This window comes from Peromyscus eremicus, chromosome 15 (assembly GCF_949786415.1).
Source record: "Peromyscus eremicus chromosome 15, PerEre_H2_v1, whole genome shotgun sequence".
In the NCBI taxonomy this organism is placed as follows: Eukaryota; Metazoa; Chordata; class Mammalia; order Rodentia; family Cricetidae; genus Peromyscus; species Peromyscus eremicus.
In genome coordinates, this window is record NC_081431.1 from 11,590,136 (window position 1) to 11,612,589 (window position 22,454).

Sequence of the window (22,454 nt, forward strand, 5' to 3'; positions counted from 1 at the left end):
AGACATTCCTTAACTTCTGGACCAGCCCTGGCTCAAGCCTGCCCTGAGACATCTTTCTGAGCCAAGAATAGGCCTCGATGGAGACTTTGTGTGTGTTTGGGAGAGAGTTCTGTACTGTGTCAAAACTCCACCTTCCCTGGTTAATCAAGAGGGAAAGGGGGCATGCCAGGGGCCGTGTGCAAGGCTGACGAAGAGGAATGTTGGTAAAGATGGTGCTGGAAAACAAAGCCATGTTTTTCTCAAGAGCTGAACACGCTGCTCATTTAATTCTCTGAAGAGGGGGTAAACATTCTTTGCTTTTCAGGGAAGAAGAAGCTTAAATAATAAAGCATTGCTAACTAAACAAACAGACAGAGCTACTCATTAAACCAGCCTTCGGCACAAAAGGAAAACTTGCTTCACCATCTATACAAACCCCACCCAGGACCACATTTATCTTAGACCCCAAATTAAACACATCACAACTTCACAGTGAAAATATGTTTCCCAACAGGATTAAAGTAAAGTCTAATTAAATAAATTCCTAGAAATGTCAAGAGCAAGCCTCAAGAGACTACATTCTTCTACCGTGAAATATTCCCGCTGGAAATTACATGCAGAGAAGGTCATCGAAAATCATGGTAGGAGGAGAAGCAGGACACAAGACAAGGTTTCTAAGTGAGTTCTAGATTGGGACCCAGGGCTATGGTGATGTACGGAATTGGCCAGTCAAATGCATAAGCCACTCAAACTTGTTTTGAAGGACATCCTACACTCAAACAATGGCTTTTACAAGCAAGGATTCTGGAATGCTCTCAAGGTCAAAGGGTTTTAGCTTGGAGAATTCAGAAGTGACCAGGGAGAGTCAAATGCTCCTATCACAATTTCGAGTGCTTTCTTGGGCCAGTGTTTTCAGTCCACAAAAAGTATAGCAACAGCTTCCTTAAGTCAGGGCTGAAGTCTATATTTGGCAAGGCTAGTTAGCAAGGGTAAGTATTAACCATCAACGACCAGAAGGCAAGGCAGAAGCTGTCTATGTGACCACATGCCACAGTCAGATCACCCCACGGTGGCTGAGCTTTGCAAGGCCAGAATGAAGCCAGGCACCTTCTCCTTCACGCCAAGAGATAGGAGGGAGGGTCTAGAAACCTCTGATGGTGGGCATTGTAGTGCCAGGCTGCAGTACCAGGTAAAAAGCTAGAATGTCTTCATAGGGTACACCACATTATGGCCCAACCATAAAAGCCTGCCTATGTCTGAGGAGCTGAGCTGGGATCATATATTATCAACATGGGCTCAAGGTTCCTGGAGGACCATAAAAGTAACAGTCATTACAGCCTGGGAGACAAGAGAACTGACCCTGTGTGCACTCCACATCGGGCACCATAGGACATCACAGGCACATCCCCTGGAGGCCACACCCAACACAGCACCGGGTGGAAGACTTCCTGAGGGCAAGGACTCAGAACAGTTCTGCTTTGCACACTGAAGGGATTATGGGTTCTATCTTACGGCATGTATTGCCAACCTCTGTGGAATCAAGCCCATAGGTAATCCTTAAGTTTCTTCCTTCTGAGCATCCTGTATGCAAAACAATGCCTTGCCACAACACAAACCAGGTAGAGGTGAGCCACAGCAAGAACACAGTTGGGGAGGTGTGAGGCCTGCATGATCTAACTGTTCCAGGGCCCTCTGTGTTCCTTGGTTGCTCTTCCAGGATTCCCTCAATGTTATACTGTGATACACACCTCAGCCCTGTCTAACTCCTGGTACCCAGCTTCTACAACCCTGCAATCTCCAAAGAAATAAGAGTAACTATTTATATGCTAATGGGGTGACTGGTGGTCTGGGAGCCCTTAACACCTCTGTATGGAACTGGTATCAGAAAGTACAAAGCCTGGTTAGAGGCTAGGGAATTTCAGCTCCAGCCCTCCATCTTGATCTAAAGATGAAGATGAAATTGAATTGCTCACCTATGGCCAAAAATTTAATCAATCGTTCCTTCTTAATGAGAACTCAATAAAAACTCCAAAGAACAAGGTTTGGAGAGCTTCCAGAAGGTTGGGCAGGCAGCGTGGAAGTGTGTGGAGAGATGGCTTGCCCACATAGGATACAAGAGCTGCAACATACGCTTTCCCTCACTTTGTCTTATACATCTCTGCTGTCTGCTTGTTCACGTGCATGATCTATCATATCCTTTATAACAAGCAAGGTCATAGAAATGTCTCCCCAATCATGTCAAACTAATCAAATCCAGAGAAGGAGTTGCAAGAACTTTGACTCACAGCTAGTTGGTCAGAAGTGCAAGCCACACCCTTGGGACTTGCAACTGGTACCAGGAGTTGGGGAGTTCTTGTGGTTTGGGGCCTTTGTCCTGTGAGATCTGACACTATCTCCTGGGACACAGTGTCAGAATTATGTTAAGTAACGTTGGGGCATCTTGCTGCTGTCGGATGAGGAACTATTTGGGGGGTAGAGGAAGCCTCTACAGAAGTATTCCAGATAGGGAGGGCAGAGAAGTCTGTTTTCTATTCCCATAACAAAATAACTGAGGCTGAGTATAAAGAAAGGGGCGTTGAGTTCCCAGTTTCAGAGACTAAAATTTTGAACAGTCCAACACTAACTCTGGTGAAGGTCACCTTGGCTGTGTCACGCTGTGACAGGTGGCATCACAGGTGGGCTAGTGACTAAGGGGGACAGAAAACCAGTCTAACAGAGGGGCTGGGCTTGCCACTTCCTCCTCCTCTTCCTCCTCCTCCTCTTCTGCTATTTTTATTTTATTTATTTTTTTATAAGTCCATAAAACCAATCTCATGTTCTTCCAAGAACAATGCCCCAAGCTGACTTCCTATGAGATGCCACAACTTTGCAACCTCAGCATGCTGGGGAAGCCGTTTCCAACACATGGACCTTTGAGGGCCACCCTCCACCATATCCTAACCTTAGCAGAGCAGACAGCATGAGGACACTGATTTCCTCTGTGACCACGCAGATGATGCAGGGCTCAGCAAATGTGGTCTTCTAGAAGGTTCTTCCCTGATATTTGATTTACAACTATTCCCTCAGCTCACTCCTTGACCACATCATGGCATTTTATTGTCTTCAGAACACCTGCCACTATCTGAAATTATTGATGTCACCCTTTACTTTTTATTATTACTAAGAAGTGGAGCCCAGGAAAGCCCAGGTGTTATTAGTCTCAGAGGAGGCAGGGCACGTCTGTCCAGTGTGCTGGTGGCAGGCTGCCCCACACCTCTTCAGTCCAGCCTTGGGAAGGTTGTTCAGCATCTTCACATCCTAGTTTCCTTCTGGGTAAAGTAGAGCATCAGCGGCAAACAGAGTTGACGCAATAATTAAATGAACTACTACTAAATGAGTTATTCAGAGAAATTGTGAGTATTCACTCTGTACCGTCTGCTCTGAATAGCAAGTGCTCATTAAATATTTTTAGATGAAATGAACATCGGAATGAGCCAGAAAGGGCCATTAATTATGTGTTGTTCCGCATTATGCTAGAGATCCAGGAGATTAAAAATAGTCCCCAAAGATAAATCTAATTGGAGAGAAAAGAAGGGATGAGAATGAGGGAACATTAGATGAAACTGTAGTGAAGTGGCAATGCCAGAATGTTCTGAGAACACCGAGGAGCCTGGCCTGGATGATGCCACGGGCCATGACTCATGCAAGCAGCTGTGGGACAGGTGAGTCTTGCTGATCCTAGGCTGAGAAAGAGGCAGAGAGCCAGTGTCAAGCCGTAGTGTGACAAACGGGCCCCCAGGAGGGGTTAGATCTACATGCTCCACACTTAGCGGTTTCCAACCCCTTCCTCCTCTCCCGTGCCTCTCATCTTCAGACATTCTTCATGAGCACTGGGTGACAGAGATGGAGGGAGAGAAGTTGTGAGGAAGAAGGCTTATGAGGGACACACAGGCTGAGAGAAGTCAGGAAACAGGCCAGGTGGCCCTGGGTTCAGTTCAGCATGCATTCATGAAGTGTTCCCTGGGGGCTTAGGGACACGGAGCTCTGCTGCAGGCATATGTCTAAGAAAGGTCTGGTTTCACCCTCAGACCTGGCACCTCTCCCACCTAAACAGGGTCAACAGTCACAGGTGCTTTGGACACTCTCCACTGACTCAGTGAGGTACCACAATACCACATCTGCCATTAGGCATTTTCCAGGGTCCCTCTCATTTGCCTTATTAACTCTAAACTTGTGGGCTGGTTATTTACGTTTGAGGTCACCTAAAATCACATTATCAAAGATACGGAGGGACGGCTCAGTGGGTAAAATGCTTACTGGGCAAGTATGAGGATGTGAGTTCAGATCCCAGCACCCACAGAAAAATCCAAGCATTGCTGGGAGGCAGTGACAGGAGAATCCCAGGGGCTCATTAGACACGTCCAGGCAAGGGTGCACTCTTGCACATGTGCATGCACATACACGTGCACATAAAGATAAATAATATACTAGGATTGTATCCTGAGCTTTTACTTTAATGATGAGATTTTCTCTCCCCTATCAGGGGTTCTCACAGCCCTAGTTATCTCTCAGGGCTGTAGCATATACTTGTGCCTTGAAAGGCGCACCATGAAGCCTGTGGCCCACAGGAAGCAAGCATTTGGAGGTGCCATGGGGAAGGGAACATTCAATCTTGGTGCCTTTAGTCAGTTCTGACTATCTGTTCTATGTCTTTTAGAAACTGAGTGACGCCCTCACCTTCACCAAAGGTGAGGGGAGAGATACTGACACCCTCACCTTTCCTGAGGGAGGGGGAGATGCTGACACCCTCACCTTCACTGAGGGAGGGGGAGATGCTGACACCCTCACCTTCACTGAGGGAGGGGGTCAGTCATTTGGCCGGACTTCAGCCACCGTTAAACCTCTAATGAGCAAGCCTGCATGGATGGTAGAGCGCAAAGTGCCCAGGGCCAGTGCAAGTGAAACAGATTCTAGGTCACTGTGGGTGTTTCAGGACACTTCACGACTCCGAGGCCTGTTTGTTGCATCCCTGTTACTTGCAGAAAGGAACCCTCCCTCCAATTAATGACAGAGTTTTTCTTTTCATTTCTAAGACAACCCACCTTCCAGGGTGGCCCCATCACATGCCCAGAGGGAGTTTGCAGGACAAGACTAGTCTGAGCATGGCTGAAAAGTAATGGCTAGCAGGACCACGAAGGCAGACCGTGTCTATTTTAAGTCAAGAAGGAGAAAGCAAAACAAAACAAAACAAAAAATAAAAACAAACATACAGGGTCATGGCTAAAATATCCGAACAGGGATGTCTAAAGAAAAGGCACTGTTGGATTTGACGCTGTATGTATGAAACATAGTAAGATATACCACACAACTATGAATCCTAACAGCGCAAATGATCAAACAATAAAAATCCCTTACTCAGGGTATTCCTGAACATCAGTTTCCTTAAAGGAACAAAATCTCAACATCAATATTCAAGAATTTCTGCTAACGAGGAGAGGCCAACATGTACAGATCACCCCATCCAGGTGGTGACACCTGGGAGTTGAAATAGAGGGGTCTCCAAAGGTTGCAGCCTGGAAGGTCCTGGGCCTGGAAGTATCCTAGGTCTCCTTGCTGTCAGGAAAGCCTTGTAGTCTGAAGCAGTTGTCCAAGACTGTGTCATTTCATAGGAGTAGAATTAAGCTGGCTGTGGTCACCAAGGAAATGAAGTTGGGGAGACAAGCAAGTTTTAGATACCTCACCAAATGCTATGGCGTTCTCTCAACACCAGGGCCTTCAAGCCGATGCCAAGAGGCAGTTTATTCTCAAAATACTGCAATGCAGCTCTGACAACAGATACTCCAAGGTTGACTCTGGTTGAAGGCCACAGTCCCCAGGACAATGGCCCTCACTTCCAAATAAACGCCAGTAGCAAGTACAGGGCTTCCCAGACCACTGACGCGAGTCACAAATTCTCTGCTTCCCTTAACACCTTGGGTTCAAGAATTCGCTAGAATGATTCACTGAGCACAGGAAAGCACTTAATGCTGTGCTTATGGTTCTATTACGAAGGATCCAAACCAGGACCAGCAAAATGAAGAAGCACGCAGTGTAGGTCTGAGACTATCCCAAACAGGGCACTTCTGTGTTCAGTGCCGTGAAATCAAGACGCTCCATCCTGCGGGTGTGTCCCTGTGTGCAAGGAGGGGACACAACCAAGCTCAAGAGGCCACAGTTTGTGTTAGTGTTTTCATTGGGTGCAATTGGAATGGATTCATCACTAGCCCGTGACTGAACTTAATCCTCAGTCCAGCTCGTCTCTTCTGCAGAGGTTGGATACGTTCCAAGCCTCAAGCCTCCAGGCACAAGGCTGGCCCTTCTGATAGATGACTAGCTCATCCCCTGAGTCATCTCATTAACATGAACTCAGGTGTGAGCCAAGGGACTCTGCAAGAGCAAGGAAGGCACCCTTATCTCTCGGAGGATTCCAGAGAGTGAGAGGTCATCTCCCAGAGATCAGGGGCAAAGGGCAGAAAAATAAACTTACAACAATTCCATAGTGATAAGTCTGTGGACCTGAGAGTCAGCCTAGGCTTCATGTGACTCTGAGTAACTCCTTTAACTGTTCTCAGCCGCTGAACAGTAGTGGTAACAGTTACACAAAGATCGCTCTCACTGGATAGACATGCAAGCAGGCTACTACATAGCAAGACTATTTTTTTAGTCACTGTACTATGAAAAATGTAAAAGGAAACAGGCCCAAATTAACGGTAATAATGTATTTTACCAAACTATTACCATTTCAACACCCAACTGAGTCTCTTACATTGCAACCCACAGAGGGTCTTTGAAATCCAATATGCATGACTTAGATCAGCTTCCACTAGCTCTGTTGACTACCCTGTCGACCAGCCCACTCTCAACAGTCCACAGTCAGGTAGGGCACAGCCACCAGGAGAGGACAGCTCAGGCAGAGGTGTCCCTATTAAATGAGTCCCTGCTGAGTGCCAAAGTCATTACTATCTGCCCTGGTTAACAGAAAGGAGCATGTGTATATGTGTACATGTGTTCACATGAGTTAATGACCAATAGAAAAACTCAATACTTCATGACCAATTGCAAAAATTAGAAGTTCTATAAGCTACATGGTACCAGAGAGTCAGCTGTCTCCCCCAAGGCATGAAATAGCCACTCTTTTCTCTGGAAAACAACACTCCAATCCATTATCTATAGTGTGTTCTGTTCCCAGGCCCTCATACCTCCTCAGCACATATTTTAACCCTTGCAAAATCAAGTAGCCAGGGAAAACAGCTTTTGATGGGCAAAGGCCCCTGGAAGACACCGTGTGGCCAGATGGGGAAGGTTCAAGAGCTCCAAATGGCTGAAGAGAAGGAATGAAGCAAAGATGTCGGAAGCACCTGGGGCTGACTGAGTCACAAAACGATGCTCATGGTCCTCTTGGGCTACTTTCAGAGCCACAGCCATTTACATCCAGCCGAGCACCCTACTCCACTGTGTGGAAAAGCTGTACACTGAGAATAAAAAAGACGGTCACTCCTAGAAGACGGATGCCAAGGTCATTATTTGGACAGCCTTGGAGCATCTGATTTTCAGGCTTTGAGTGGTTTTCAAAAATTTAGCTAAAAGTGTGAGCTGCAAGGGGACCTGAGCTTGCAGTCCTCAGCAACCATGTAAAAGCCAGGTACAATGGTACACATCTCAGGGTTGGGGGGGACAAAGAACTTAGAGGGGGTTCACTAGCCAAGCAATCTAGGCCAAGTGTGAGTCTCAGGTTCAGTGGGAGAGCAAGTCTCAAAAAATAAGGCAGAAATTAGGTGAGATGGCTCAGTAGGTAAAGAGCATGCTGCATACACCTGAGTGCCTGAGTTCGGTTCCCGGGCCCTGCTGTGAAGGGAGAGAACAGACCCCTGAAAGTTATCCTCTGACCATCACATGTATAGTGCACACCCAAGCGCGCACACACATACACTCACACACAGTCTCCATCAATCTGGAAGCCCAATGCCTGTTGATGGTAGTACTTCAGCCCCTATTTGTGGGGAGGCTGCTAGGCACCATCATCCCTGCATCCATCTAATTCCATTGACTCTCACCACAGAGGGCTGGGCTTTTAGCTATTCTTCAGGTAAAAATGAAGAGATCCACCACCTAGTAAGGGCAGGTAAGTGGACTTTTACATGCAAAATCAATTACAATAAGTTCAACCCGACTTGTACTTTGTCAAGGAAGACAAGCTAATTATCTGTTAGAGAATTAGCTCCTATTTAAAGGGTATTTTACCTATGCAAAAAAGAACTGATGGGATTTTTTCTCCATTCTGATTATGTCCATATTCTTGTGTTTCTGCATTTGCTTAAGGACTTCAGGGACTTTTGTGGTGTACCCAAAAATGGGGCATGGGGGAAATAAATGTATATACTTAGCATCTCACAGAGCCTAGTTCTTTCTGTTCTCACTGACATCTTAATGTGTTTTATCAAGGTCAATCTCAGAGGGTCAAGGTATTTGCTGCCAAGCTTGATAACCTGAGATCCTGGGACCCACATAGTGGGAAGGAAGAACAGACTCTCATAGGTTGTCTTCGGACCTCCACAGTTGTGCTGTGACATGTACACACACACACACACACACACACACACACAAAGTGCAATAATGTATTTTATCAACAGTGTAAAACTATGAGTGATTCAGATAGTGTTTGTGGCCCTGGCTGACCTTTTCTTTCCATAGAATATCTGGCTGCTTAGGGCATCCAAACTGCCTCACTGTGCCCCACCCAAAGGACAGACTCAGGAGCACAGCCCATGCATCAGAGGATATGTGCCATACACACACAATTGTGGCCCAAAGGGCAGTGGGTCAACGATGGGGACTTCCCTTAAAGCTGAGGACTTGGGCTGGAGGCTAGATCTTGCGTTATGAGGGGGAAAGCAGGAACTAAAAAGTGAAAGCGAGTTAGGACAACAGAAAAGACAACTCCCAGCAGGCTGAAGGCTGGCATGCATTCCTCTAAAAGGGTCTGGAGTAACATGGAGAAGCTTCTGAAGCAACAGATTCCCTCCAGAACTTCCTCCACCAGAAAACCTGGCTCCAAGTGTCACGTCCATCAAGAGGCAAACTGGTTAAGCAGAGTGTGGCCATAAGACAGATGCCGACCCTGGAGAAGACAGTCTATGATGACCATGCAGGAAGTAAGGCAGCCTGCAACAGAGTGAGAATCAACTGGGGTTTCTATATGAGAATCTGCAAAACATGTACATATATGGGTAAGGAATGAAGAGAATATGTAAAAATGAAACCAGGGTGGTCAGGGCAGGATTAGTATCTCTTTTTTTTTTTTCCATTCTAAAGTGTTCTTAATGTTCTAACAGTAAGTGTGTATCGAGGGCTTTTACTAGCACTGAATTTTCTGCAGTTTTCTTAAAGAGAAACTGCATGTACTTCTCCACCATAGCACCAATTCAGAAAAACAAAAGGACCTGTGTGGTCATCTGTCTATCTCACCAAAATACCGAGTTATCCCCCAAACATTGAAACAAGACGCCGTAAGCAGCCAAGTCTTTCCAGGTTGCTTTAGTAGTGATGCCAGATCGTTTTCTGGGACGATGCTACTTAATATTCCTCATTTTAAAAAAGAGTGCATGGCTTATTACTATAGATATTTTATACTATAATTACGGTGCAGTTTTAATCAATATCAACTTCTCCAGGCAGACATTGTTTACAGCACTTAAATAAACAACTACCTAAGTTGTCCTCCTGACCTCCATCCCATGAAAACAGCATCATTACCATCTCTATTTTCACAGACATGGTAACTGAGGAATAGAAAAGTTCACTTGTCCAAGTGTGAAATGACATGATCAGAATTCCAAGCCAGCAATCTGCTCCAGAATCTTGACTCCTAACCATAAACCTCCACTACTTCCCCTGAAGAAAATAAATACACTTATAATAGGGAGGTTGAATGTGTTTGTGAGGCAAGGCAGAATCACGGGTTCACTCAATAGCCCATGAATGAGGGCCGGGTATCAGGTATGGTGATGCATGATTGTAGCCTCATCAGTTGCGAGATAGACGCACCAGGATTAGGGGTTCAAGGTCATCCTCAGCAACACATAGCCTGGACTATGTGAAACCTTGTTAGAGAAAGAGAAGAAGTCCAAGAGTGGGGAAGTAGAGGTGGGGTGGGGAGGGTGGGGAGTTGAGGGAGGAAGGAGGAGGGGGAAAGGGGGGAGGGAGGGAGAAGGAGAAAGGACAGAGGAAAATAGAGCTAAGAAACAAAAAAGTAAAGAAATCACAGAGTGACCTGCCTAACAGGACTTGCCTAGTTAATATAACTTAGAAACACACAAGAGGATGATATGTTCAAAGGGGCTTTAAAAAAAACTCTGGACTATAAGCTTTCTGTGTCTTCTTGGGGAAATACTCAGTTTCCAGATCTATAAAGTGGCAGAGTTGGACCAAGATCTCAATAAGAACTTTCTAATTGTATCCTAACATGCTTCATGAAAATACCTTTTTTTTTTTTTTTCAACGTAGCTCACAGTGATCAAATGCTTGATGAGGCAGGATTGTAAGCAACATGCTCCTTAAAGATTTCACATGTTATACTGAGGCTGCAGGGTCCAGAAAGACATCACGTAGATGTGAAAACTTACCAACCCCACATCTATTGAAAACGTTAACGAAGTTGTGAGTTTTATTTTTCTGACCGAAGATGCTTTATAGTTTTAGATTTTCTTCCTTGTCCCACTATCCCCATGATGCCTTGCACATACCTCTCTCTACCCTACCTCTGCAGGACCTGAGGTGTTTGGGGTAAGATGATAACACAGTTAGCTTTTGAGTTTCCATGTTTCCAATATATGAAGCTGGGTGCCTGATCCAGAGACAGGAGCCTGCCTAAGAGCATGCTACTCTCAACACGGGTTCCTGGGGCCATTTATCTACCCGCTCCCTCCAACCCCTCACGGTATCTCAGCCTTGGACAGCAGAAGTGGGGAGAACAGAGGTGAGAAAGGACAAGAAAGGAGACATCAAAACCCAGCAACCAGGCAAGAGTTTGATGGTGTGTCTCTCGGGGCTTATCTCAGAGAATTCACAAACCTGATAAGATAGCCAGGCCTCATACACAGGATGGAAAACTTATAATTAATGCCCCAATCTCTGCTAACTAGAGAGCACAAGCCATAGATCTGGGCACTCAGGGATGACATCAGAGGGACCAACCAACCACATGCTCTGCTCACCCATTCTAGCTTTACACCTGCCTTTCTTTTCCTTTGTCTGGTGCCCACTAAGGAGAGTGGGATATATTCATATTTAGCATCCTTATAGATCTATATTATTAAAATTCTGAACATTTAAAAATTAGAAATCCTATCATAAAATGCTCAGTTTCCACCATGTACCAGGTCAAGGGCCTGAACCTCTGAGTCTCAGACACTGGTGTTTTCATGGCACAGGACACTGACAGTACAGAAATGCTTCATAAATACGAGAAATAACATCGCCATTTCAGTTTCTAACTGAGTTACTACTAAGAAACCAAATCAAAACAAACAAAAAAAGCAAAACCTTCTGACACATTACAAGTTAATGTTTCCAGAGTCTGGTGTATAACCTGGGTTAAGACCGCTTGCAAAGTTAGCTGTAAAGACAGAGCAGGCCATTTTCACCTGAGGATAGCTAAGGAAATGGGGGGAGGGGAGGGGCATTTAACTGAAGGCACCTCTGAGATAAAACAACAAAGAGACCCACAGGCCACTTTTAAATAGGAAGATGATAGGCCTGGAAGGTACTCAGACCTAAAATCCAAAGAACAGCTATGTCTTTGTCCATCTTCCAGTGCTGGGGATACCAAGGTCCTTCCCATGCTTGCCAAATGCTCTACCACCAAATGCATGTCCCACCCTGTTCTTTCTTGCTCACCCCCATCCCCCTGCCCTGGGGATTGAACTCAAAACCTGGTAAAAGCCAGTCAACAACTGGGATGGTACATTAAAATATCACGTTTAGAGAATCATATGACTCATTCTTTTCAAAATTTCACCATTTAAAAAAAATGTAATGTCCAAGAAAATAGTCCCCTTTTCTTCGTAATGATCCCCTAGGAAGTTTCGTCTAGTCTTATCATTTCAAGAGGGAAACAGTGGCAACTCAGTCTTGAACCCTGGGGCCCAGAACTCAAGCCTGGCAGCTGAGGTCTGTGGCTATCACCTCTCATCTTCAGGTTATGGCTTTTTCCCACCACTCCTCTTGCCCCGCCCCCTTTCCATCCGATTTCTTTTTCTTTTTCTCTCTTTCCAGTAGCAACATCTGGTACTATTTAGTGCAGCAGTAGTGGACCTCAGGGCCATGACTCAAAGGGTGTGAGATTATTCCTTCCATGGAATAAATAGAGGGTATGGAGCTGGGCAGCAATGTCCTGCTTCTTACTTCAGGCACAAGATAAAGTCGGCGAAGTGCCTACCGCAATCTGTGAGATACATTAAAGGTTCTCACAAGCAAAGGGGGCCTGACACTACCCCTGGACCAGGCATGTTTCTTCAGACTTGATATTAGAAGTGGGCAACAGATGCCCAATGGGGTCCTACTCATTTTGTAAGACAAGAAGGCAAAACCCTCCTGGAAATACAAAGAACAGTTGGACTTTGTTTTGCTTTCCATGAAATTCAGGCCTGGGGTGGGGCTGTGAGGAGGCTTTTCACATGAATAAAACATTAAAGAAGTGAGATAATGTGTTGAATCTACACCCATTCTCCTCTGTAAGACACCTCTACTTTGTCAGGGAAGAACACGGATTTATGGCTTGCTAGTGATGTATTGGATGCCAAGTTGACAAGGGACAGACTTGTGTCTCACCTGCGCTGTCAACTTGACTGGATTGAGAATCACCTTGGAGACACACCTCTGATGTGTCCCTAAGGATGGTTCAGAAAGATGTAACTACAGAGGGATGGCCTCATCTCGTAGTCTGGAGGTCTAGACCATGTGAAAGGGGATAAAGTCTAGAGAGCCCAGCAAGAGCAAATAGCTTCATGTTCCCGCCACCTGGCCTCCTCACCACGATGGCCTTTACCCACTCAAAATATAGGCCACAGGAGAGCCTGCCTCCCTTACACTGCTTTCTGTAGGGTGTTTCATCACAGCAGTGAGAAGTGTAACAGATATTTATGATGTAATTTCCTTTATCTCCTGTGAAAGCTCCAAGAGGGCACAGCTTATTTCCTATGCAAAGTAAATTCAATCTTCCCTTTCTGTAAGCCACATAGAATATGGGAGGGGATACTGATTTACTAACTTTTAGGTAATGATATCTGATACAGATATATTCTCAAAACGAAAATGATGCTAATATTTTGTTTTTAGGTTCTAGATGAAAACATCTAGAGAAAAGATATCATGATCAGAAAGCATTAGCAAGCTGAATGTAAAACATGCCTTTTATTTATTGTACAATAAAAGGGTTTTTTTGAGACGGGATTTCAACTACCTACAATAAAATTTGAGAATAAATGCAGGCCTGGAGAGATGGCTCAGAGGTTAAGAGCACTGGCTGTTCTTCCAGAGGACCTGGGTTCAATTCCCAGCACCCATATGGTAGCTTACAACTGCCTGTCACTCCATCTCCAGTGGATCTGATACTCACACAAACATACCTGCCAGCAAAATACAAATGCCCCTAAAATAAAAATAAATAAATCATTTCAAAAAGAAATGCAGACTCGTTGTTTGTTCTTTTCTTTAATTTTTCTGAATTAGTAAGATCAGAATCTAAGTCAGTAAGTAACACATATGGTATGTGGAAACGAAGCCAATGAAAATTTACCAAAGAGAGAGTATGACGGTTAATCTCAACCGCCACTTTGAAGGGACCTAGAGTCACCAAAAGGCAAGCCTCTGGGCATGCCTGTGGAGGGCCACTTGATTAGGTTAAATATACTGGGAAGACCCATTCTAACTGTGGATGTCAACACGCCTGTGGGGTGTGGTGGGGGTCCCGGACTGGAGAAAAAGGAGGAGGCAAGCTGCTTGCAAGCATTCGAGCTCTCTGCTTCTGGGCTGCAGCTGTGACATGACCAGCTGCCTCAGGCTCCTGCCACCATGCCTCCCCCACCATGATAAACAGTATGTACCTTCAAGCTGTGGGTTACAACGAACCTTTCCTGGCTTCAGGCTAGAGCACCTTCTCATGGCAACAGGAAAACTAACACAGGGACCTTCACCATTTAGGGGACCAAGGAAGGCTCAGGAGCCAAAGAGAACTGTGTTTGCATCCTGGCCTCCTACCTCAGAATGGCACTTGAAAACATAACACAGGCTAAAACCCTGACCCTGAAGCACTGTTTAGCTCGCCTGTTTACCTCGTGTGTCCTTTTCCTCCGAGAGGACACATGGTGAAATTAAACACAGGTCTTGTTCCTATCAGAAACACATCCCAAGCAGTGCGGCTCAAATGACAAAGTTCCACTCTGGTGCACAGAGGAGCCCTGTCTGCCCCGTACTGTGAAGGCACAAGGAGCATGCAATAGTTCCCTTTCCATTAAAACACAGCAAATTGTTTCTTTTTGGGCCACGGCCTTGGAAAGAAATTCTGTAGGCCCGTAGTGTACTCAGAGAAAGTTAGAATCATTCTGGAAAAAGAAAGCTGAGAAAAACACAAAGGTACTTAGCAGACCATTTCCTAAAGATAAACTACTCCCTAAACAAGCTGGGGGATAAAGAACACACACACACACACACACACACACACACACACACACACACACTCCCCAACTTCACATAGTACCTCACACAAGAAGGGACTGCTAGCATTATGAGACCTATAACCGAACATTTCTACTCACCAGGTTGTACCACCATAACGCCACCTGCCTAAGAGCTGTTAGCATCTGAGATGTTGGCTGTATTCTTGTTTGTTTGTTTGTTTTTGTTTTTTGCTTGAAACTCTGGGGATCAAACCCAGGGCCTTAGACCTGCTGAGCAAGTACTCTAAGCTTAGATATCCCTTTCCCAGCCCTTTACATGGATGCATCTTGACGTATTTCTTTTAATCTCTTCTTTAAACATTAAGTTCCTTAGAAAATGGGATTGGATCAATGCTAATAGCTGGCCCATATTTCCACGACCCAGGTAAAATCTGAACCATGAGGTACTGGTTTCCAAAATCCTTTGACTTAAGTCTTTTATTGTTGTTGTTGTTGTTCTGAATGAAAACTTGAAAACAAGAAAGGTTAGGTACTAGTATTCAAAACCACTAATTATTTTATTTCATGCCATGCCCTATACACTGGATGTTGCTACAATGTGATAATCATGTACACATATATATATCAGGACCTGGCAAGACCTATTTTAGCAGCAAAGACCAAGGCTGTGGAATTAATCATGCACGTGACCTTGGATTAGTCATAAACCTTTCCCGGCTTCATTTCCATAACTGCATAACAAGCTTGAACTAGATCGACAGTTTTCCAATTTCCCTATGCAATAGATTCATTTGGTGAGCTTTTCAAAATCTTGGCGTGTGCAGGCTGCACCCTAGACCAACTGAATCAAAATCTTCGGGAGGGGGCACCTGACAGACGGTCATGTGTCAGCATGAGCAGCCCTGGGGAGCAGCCACAGAATCAACGACCTTCCGATTAGATGACCATCCTAAGGATCAAAATTTCTATCCCTAAGCTGGATGTGTGGCACATGTCCATAATCCCAGCACTTGGGAGAGGAGTCAAGAAGATAAGGCTAGCCTGAGCTCCACTGTGACCCAGTCTCACAACAAAAACAAACAGAATACCTTTAGTGTGGAGTTAGCCTTTGGTATCAAAGTGGATGAGGTTGCCTAAGCATTGCCATATGGATCTTGGAGGATGGAGGTGACTGCTGACCACAGCAGCAGATCTAAGGAAACATGTTCGGCTACAAAAGCCTCCCTGGCCTCTGAGGGTCTCTGCCCGGGGACCTCTTCTGCCCTTGTGATCTTGTCAGACCTCCTGATGGGCTGTCCCAAATCGACTAAGCAAGGAAGCACACCTTTTCACCCTTTCCCTGCGCGTGCCTCCTAGGGAAACATGCTTCAGAGCTGGGTGGGCTGTTTTCCTGTCAGCTTCCTGCCCCTGTGCTCATGTTTGTAACCGGCACCCACCACTACCAAGAGTTTCCTGAACTCATCTTTAACAACCCAGGTGGCCGAACCCAGGTCAGTTCACAGATCTGAACTGGTGAAGACCCAGGGTCCTGGGTTGAGACCAACTTGCCCCTTCCCTCTGTTGGAGTTACAAGAACATCTCAAAGGCCATGGGGCCTGGCGTAGAGAGAACTGGATGGACCACTCTTTATATACCTCCTCTCCATTATCCTATACCATCAGGAGCTATCACCTAAGCCTCTGAGAGATCACCCTGGAGGGGTCACACAAGCTCTTTAGATAGATGCACTTTAGTCTCATGGGAAAAAAAAAAAAACCAACTATAAAGAGCGAAGGGAATAAGATAGGTGTGGGAGGGAGGAGCCTCGAGTCCATTTATCTTTCACTTGCATTGCAATGAGGCAGAGGAGGGCAGGCAAGTCTGGGGTCCTTCAGGGGGAGCATTCAGGACCCGCTCAGAAAATGAGCAACATCAACTCCTCTTCTCCTTCCCTCACACTCCAGCTCCTCTACGCCACTCAGGGCTGCGGCAGCCCACACCCCCTCCTTCCATCTACCCTTTTATAGTCAGACTACAATCCTCTTTCCAAAAATAAATCAAGGAGAGGCCAGAGAAAACAAAGTTGAAAAGTTTTATACTTTCACTATTCTATCCAGGACATGAGCTGGGCAGATTTACCCGTCTCATTTTCCTAAACTCCCTACAAATAAATAATTCTAGGGTATGCCCAAATTACTCAGCCTCTTGACCTAACATGTTTGTGCAATTACTTGGCACAACTGTATGCTACTTAAATTAGGTAACAGTCACCAGGTTATTTTTAGGCCCTAGCAACACATACACACACATACACACACACACACACACACACACACACACACACACACAGAGCTATACCTAGGTTGTTATACTCCCTGGAGAGAAGAGCACAAACTATCTTTTGATGGACACATTTCAATCCATGGAAATAATGTCGAGCTACATGTAGGGACACACACTGAGCTCTGCTGAACACTTTACAAGCCATAGCTTGTTGAGTTCCTAAGTGCTGTTGTGTGCCCCCCTTTTACAAATGAGGAAGCCAGGGAGCTAAAGGCTTAAGCAACCTGCCCAAGGACACTGAACGGAGGAACCAGGAAACCTCAGGCCTGCTGATTCGCTGTTCTCCCGACATTTGTCCACTTTTACCGATCTAGTGTGTGGCCTTTAATCAGGAATTCAGAAAAACAAGAACAAAATAAGTTTGAGATATAGATATGTCTTAAAAGAGCATTATCACATCCCGGACAAAGAAAGGGGGATATAGTTCTTCCCGAAAAGAGAGCAGAGTAAGAATATTTCACAGGTCTCTAATTAAAGCACAGCCATCCAGTGCCCTGCAACTCTGCACTGCTTTCTAACACGTATTTCAGAATCAGCTTTGACCAAGGGAAAATGTTAGGCCAACTTTGCTCTTTGTTCAGGAGTTAAGTGGAAGGTTTGGGGGCTTGTTTTTTTTTTTTTTTTTTTTTTTGGAGGGGGTGTATACGTAATATGAACTTACATATTTTTACATGACTAGGTTTTTATGTACATGCCATTTTTACATTGAAAAATAGTTCAACCATGTTTGTATATTTTAATAGAAAATATTTCTAATATGAAAATGCATAGTGGAGAGTAGGAGGAAGTTTTTCATATGGATCTAACTCCCTGTGTCTCCCCTCGTTCTACAACCATCTTTTAAGTGACTTCTCAGTCAGTCATCTGCAGTCACCACCACCCCACACCCCCCCTCAACCCCTCTGGTACAGAGCAGAGCCGTAAAAATCCACAGCAGACAGTCTACCGTTGCTTTGTAATGGCATGAAGCGTGTGCAGGCCTGGCCTCTGACATACCACGACACAGGCAGAGACAGAGGCCCTGAGGGGTCTCCCGGACTGGGAGGGAAGCTTTTCCTCAGACTCAAGAGCCAGTCATTAACAGTGGCATTCCACATTTGAAGAATACTCATGGGCAGGTATATGACTCTAAGTATTTAGCAGGCAAAATGTCTATACCACCCTGTAAAATACTCCCAGCTCCATTAAATGTATAATGCTAACTCTAAACATTAGACGACTGTCTATGATGTAGAATATTTCAAAACAAAGGAAGGGAAGGCGAACAGGGAAACGCATGTTTAATCTGGCTGGTAGGTATGGAGGTGTTTGTTGTATACTCGAATACTTCCCTAAATGTTTGAAATTTTTGATCATTAAATTGTAAAGGCCTAGATTGCTCTGAGGGAGGGGGTGGTAGGAGACTTGCCCTTCCCACATACATAAAGGACAAATTTTCCTGAACCCAGTGTTGTTGAAATGGAAGATAGCCTTACAAACACAACAGCAAAAACAGCCGCTCTCATTTTAGAAGGTCAAGGATTGTCAAGCCTTCGTTCTTAGGCCAGAAACCAAACTGCAGTTGATTAAAACAACCAACACTAGGTGGGAAAGGATGCAGCTCTTTCAAAGGCTGAATCCCTAAAGAGCTATTCATTTGGATCACTCAGATGAAGTCGATGAGAAGCAAGGGTCTGAGGCCCCCCTCAGTGGGTAAGAATGAGACATAGACTCGGACCTAGGTCACAGCAGGGCGGAGACTATAAATTAGAACAGTAACTTAATCCAGGGGCTTCTGTGCCTCCGATCAGTTTCACCCCAACCTGACACTGCTTGACTAAAATGGCAACCCAGCCGCCACTGGACTCACACAGGCAGCTCCAAAAACGGAGAAGAGGGCACTGGAACTGAGGGACATAAAAGTTGGACCCGGAGGGTAGCAACCAGTGTTTACAAACACGAATCAGAGTCTCAGAAGGATCAGGCATCTCTGAAAATAAATCAACAAGGCCTGGGGACTTCCGACCATATATTCTAACCATCTACTCCCACCCCACCAGCCACATGCTCCCTACAAAATTCACTCACTCCAAAATGGTACCATTCCCAAACTAGCTGAAATACAATCTTAGATCACCAACAAGGGGAGTCCTAAAATAAACCTCAGAAGACAAGCCAGACCAGGATGTTCTGCCTTATCCACTCAAGAACCTAGGAGAAGCTACACACCATGCTTGGTGAGAGAAGCTCACCTCATCCTTCACCTCCAGGACACTCCAAAATTAACCTCTGGTTTGACCAGACAAGAGGGTAACAGAGAAACTCAACAGACCATCTCCTTTTCCTCTTCCCTAACTTGGTCCTGAATTTAGACCATTCCTCCCAAAGGTACCAAACTAATAATGATACCAAAGAAGACAACGGACCCTAAACTACATATTTTCAATAAAATTCCAAGATATTTGAAGGAAAATCCCCCCCAAAACTACAAATAACCCAACCTCTACCACCAGAGCGTCTTCCAAGCTGGCCGCCACGGTGTCGCACCAATCCGAAATGATGAGCCCTCAGTGCGGCTGCCCAGGGCGCCTGGTGGTGAGGTCAGCAGCGTGTCCAGCCCCGCCCCACTGAGGCAGTCTTAACTCTGACACTGATGAGCAAGCCCAAGCTGCAGGGATCCTCAGATGTCTCTACAGGAAATGGGGAGAGGAACCCCTTCTTCCTCACTGGTCCCCAGAAGAGACATTTCTCAGCAACTGATGGGCCACCCCTTTACCCACCAAGCTCCATAGCAAGAGAGAGGATAGGCTCCACTACACCTCACAATCAGCCCCATGTGCGAGTTCAGAATCATCTTAAAGTGAGGTACTTGCTAACTCTTCTTAGATTACCTATACAAAAAGGGCTGATTTTTACCAAACCTATCCCAACTACAGGAGAGAAAAAGAAGCCTGGAAGCTGTTTGTCTTGGTTTAGCCAAGACAAACTGTTAAGAGTTGGGGAATTTGTAGATGCTGTTTTCTCATCTGCAAGAAAAGACAAGTCAAGATCATGCTGGGAGAAGACCAGTGGGGTTAAAGCCACTCGGGGATTCTAAAAGTCAACCAATCAAGAATTCCGAAGTAAAGACCAGAGCTACACCACAGAACCCTGACATACTTGTGACTCTAAGAAAACTTACTGCCACCATCGTAACAGTGCCCTAGAATGGAGAACCCACATGCCCCCAAGGAAAGCTGTGTCTTTGTGACAATTGTCTGCCAAGACAGCAAAGGAGCAGAGAGTGGAAAGGAACACCGCAAAGCAAAAGGTGACTAAACCATGCTTCTAAGAGCACTGCCCACCACGTCACTTGGGAGAAAAGAAGCATGGGTAGAGCTGTCCCACAAAGACAAATCCTAGCTTGCTTACCTAAGCAGCCTGTTCCAACTTCAACAGGAAAAGCGCTCAACGGAACCCAGCAACACTGATGATCAACACCACTTTAGGACATTGGCTGAAGATGTGACACGCCCCACTCCCCAATGGCTCAAAACACAAAGGTAGTTTCCATCATGAGCAGGTAGACATTATCAGAGGGTAATGCTTAGAGCCCAGAAGGACGGTGTTGGAAGACAAAGATGAGCAAGCGGGACGTGCACAAGGTCAGGGCAACACTGTGTGGAGGATCAGAGAAGAGTGGGTCGTTCAATCCTTTTGGGGGTTCCAATCATCACGTTAGGGGAAACTGATGCGTGACTCCTTCTTGGGAAGAACCAGAAGCCAACTGTTGCCAGGTAACACCAGAAAGAACAAAGGGTTGTAGGGCAGTTCATATCTCCATCCCCTCGGAGCTTTCCTCAAGGAATGGATGTATTTGGAGAAATCACAATTTCAATGTGGCTTTAAAACAAAATTTTCTGCCTTCATTGACGATAACTTTATAAACAATGTAAAAGTCAAGACAATCAGACAGGTGAGAAACAGTGAGAGTTTCTCACACAAACAACTGGCACCTGCAGATTTATTTGCTATGTGCCATAGATATACTGCCTCCTTTGGGCCATCAACATTAGTTAGTTCTTGAGAAACAAAGACTTTCCAACCACTCACAGACTGAAATAGAGCTCCCAGAGAAGCTCTGACTGAGATATACCACCTTGGCTGTACAAAGCATCTTTTGAAAACCCTATCAGGTGGAATGTCTTAGGCAACACAGAAGTCAGATCCAGGCTGGGAATTCAGCTCTGGATATCAACTCATTGCTACTTGGATTTTCTTACTATACTAAAATAAAAAGAAAAGGGTAGAAAAAAAGAAGACTGACTATTTTGGTTCATGGTGTCTGGGAGGGGGAAAGAGAAGGCTGCCACTTCTAAGAGAACCTCAGGAGGGAAGCTAACTGATCAGGATGGTATTTGGGAAAGGAGTTGGGGGGGGTCATTACCTTTCAACACCACGGGCTCTTTGCCTTCTCTCTTCAGGGACTCGAGGACTACGTGAAGTGGCTGGGACGGCATCACTCGGCTCGGCTCATTCGTATTCTCATCATAAACTATAATTTCTTTGGAAAAGATCCTCTTGAAAGAGTCTTTGCCTTCCCTACAGGAAATCAAGTCTAAGACAGTGATCTTGCCCTGCTGCAGCCTCCGCCGGCTGATCTTATCGGCACAGTTAATGTGGACAGCTCCTTGGATATGACTCTTGTTGTATTCCATGAAAGGCCTGCAGTCAATGATGACAGGACCCTGGCTGGACAGGTGACTCTTGCTGCATTTGGTCATCTTCTTCGCCAGGTCATTGGGGTAGATGATTTTGATGCTGGCTAGCTGCTTGGGAGTCCCTGACACAGGGCTGCCCACCCCACCCACTGGACTTAAAGAGCCTGTGTTATCACTGTTGTTGACCATCTGGTTCGCAGGGCAGGTGGTCGAGGTTCCTATGGCGGTGGTGGCTGTGCCTGCGGCAATGGCTTGAGTCTGGGTCTGGTGATCCTTGTCGTAGGTTGCCACAGTGCAGCAGCTAGTACTGCTGCATCCACAATTCAGGGAGCGGGCAGAGCCGCTGGATGAGGGCATATACGTCAGATTCGCAGCCTTGAGGGTCACAACGGCGGTGGCAATGGCAGGAGGGGGGCTAGGACTGCCTGGGGTGGCAGAGCCAAGGTAGCTAGAGTCTAAACAAAGGTTGAGATCCTGAGGTCGGACAGGCCTAGACAGTGTCACTACTACCCTGTCGTCTAAAGGAGATGGAGGCATGAGGAGGCTGAAAACTGGCAATTCAAGAAGAACTCAAGAGTCTGCAAAGAAGGGGAAGAAGGAAAGAAAGAATAAAGTCATGTGACACAAAAGGCAGTCTCATCCAATCCCTGGGAAAGACTTCTGCATATCTCTGAGCAAAGTCAATGTCCTCCTCTAGGTGCCCTTGGTCATGATACTATCAAAGCCTGAAGTTCACTTTGATGCATTCAGAAAGGATGCATCCTTGAGGGACCCCATCCAT

The 22,454-nt window shown here is 45.6% G+C and overlaps 1 protein-coding gene across 1 annotated transcript in view; it reads right to left on the reverse strand.

Moving 5' to 3' along the window:
* Dusp10 (dual specificity phosphatase 10) overlaps nucleotides 1-22,454 on the reverse strand; it is a 40,762-nt gene that overhangs the window by 16,044 nt on the left and 2,264 nt on the right. Inside the window, exon 2 of the mRNA XM_059280490.1 lies at nucleotides 21,400-22,251. Within this exon, the coding sequence (XP_059136473.1) occupies nucleotides 21,400-22,210 (811 nt within the window). The 5' untranslated portion in view covers nucleotides 22,211-22,251. The remainder of the gene's footprint in view (nucleotides 1-21,399; nucleotides 22,252-22,454) is intronic.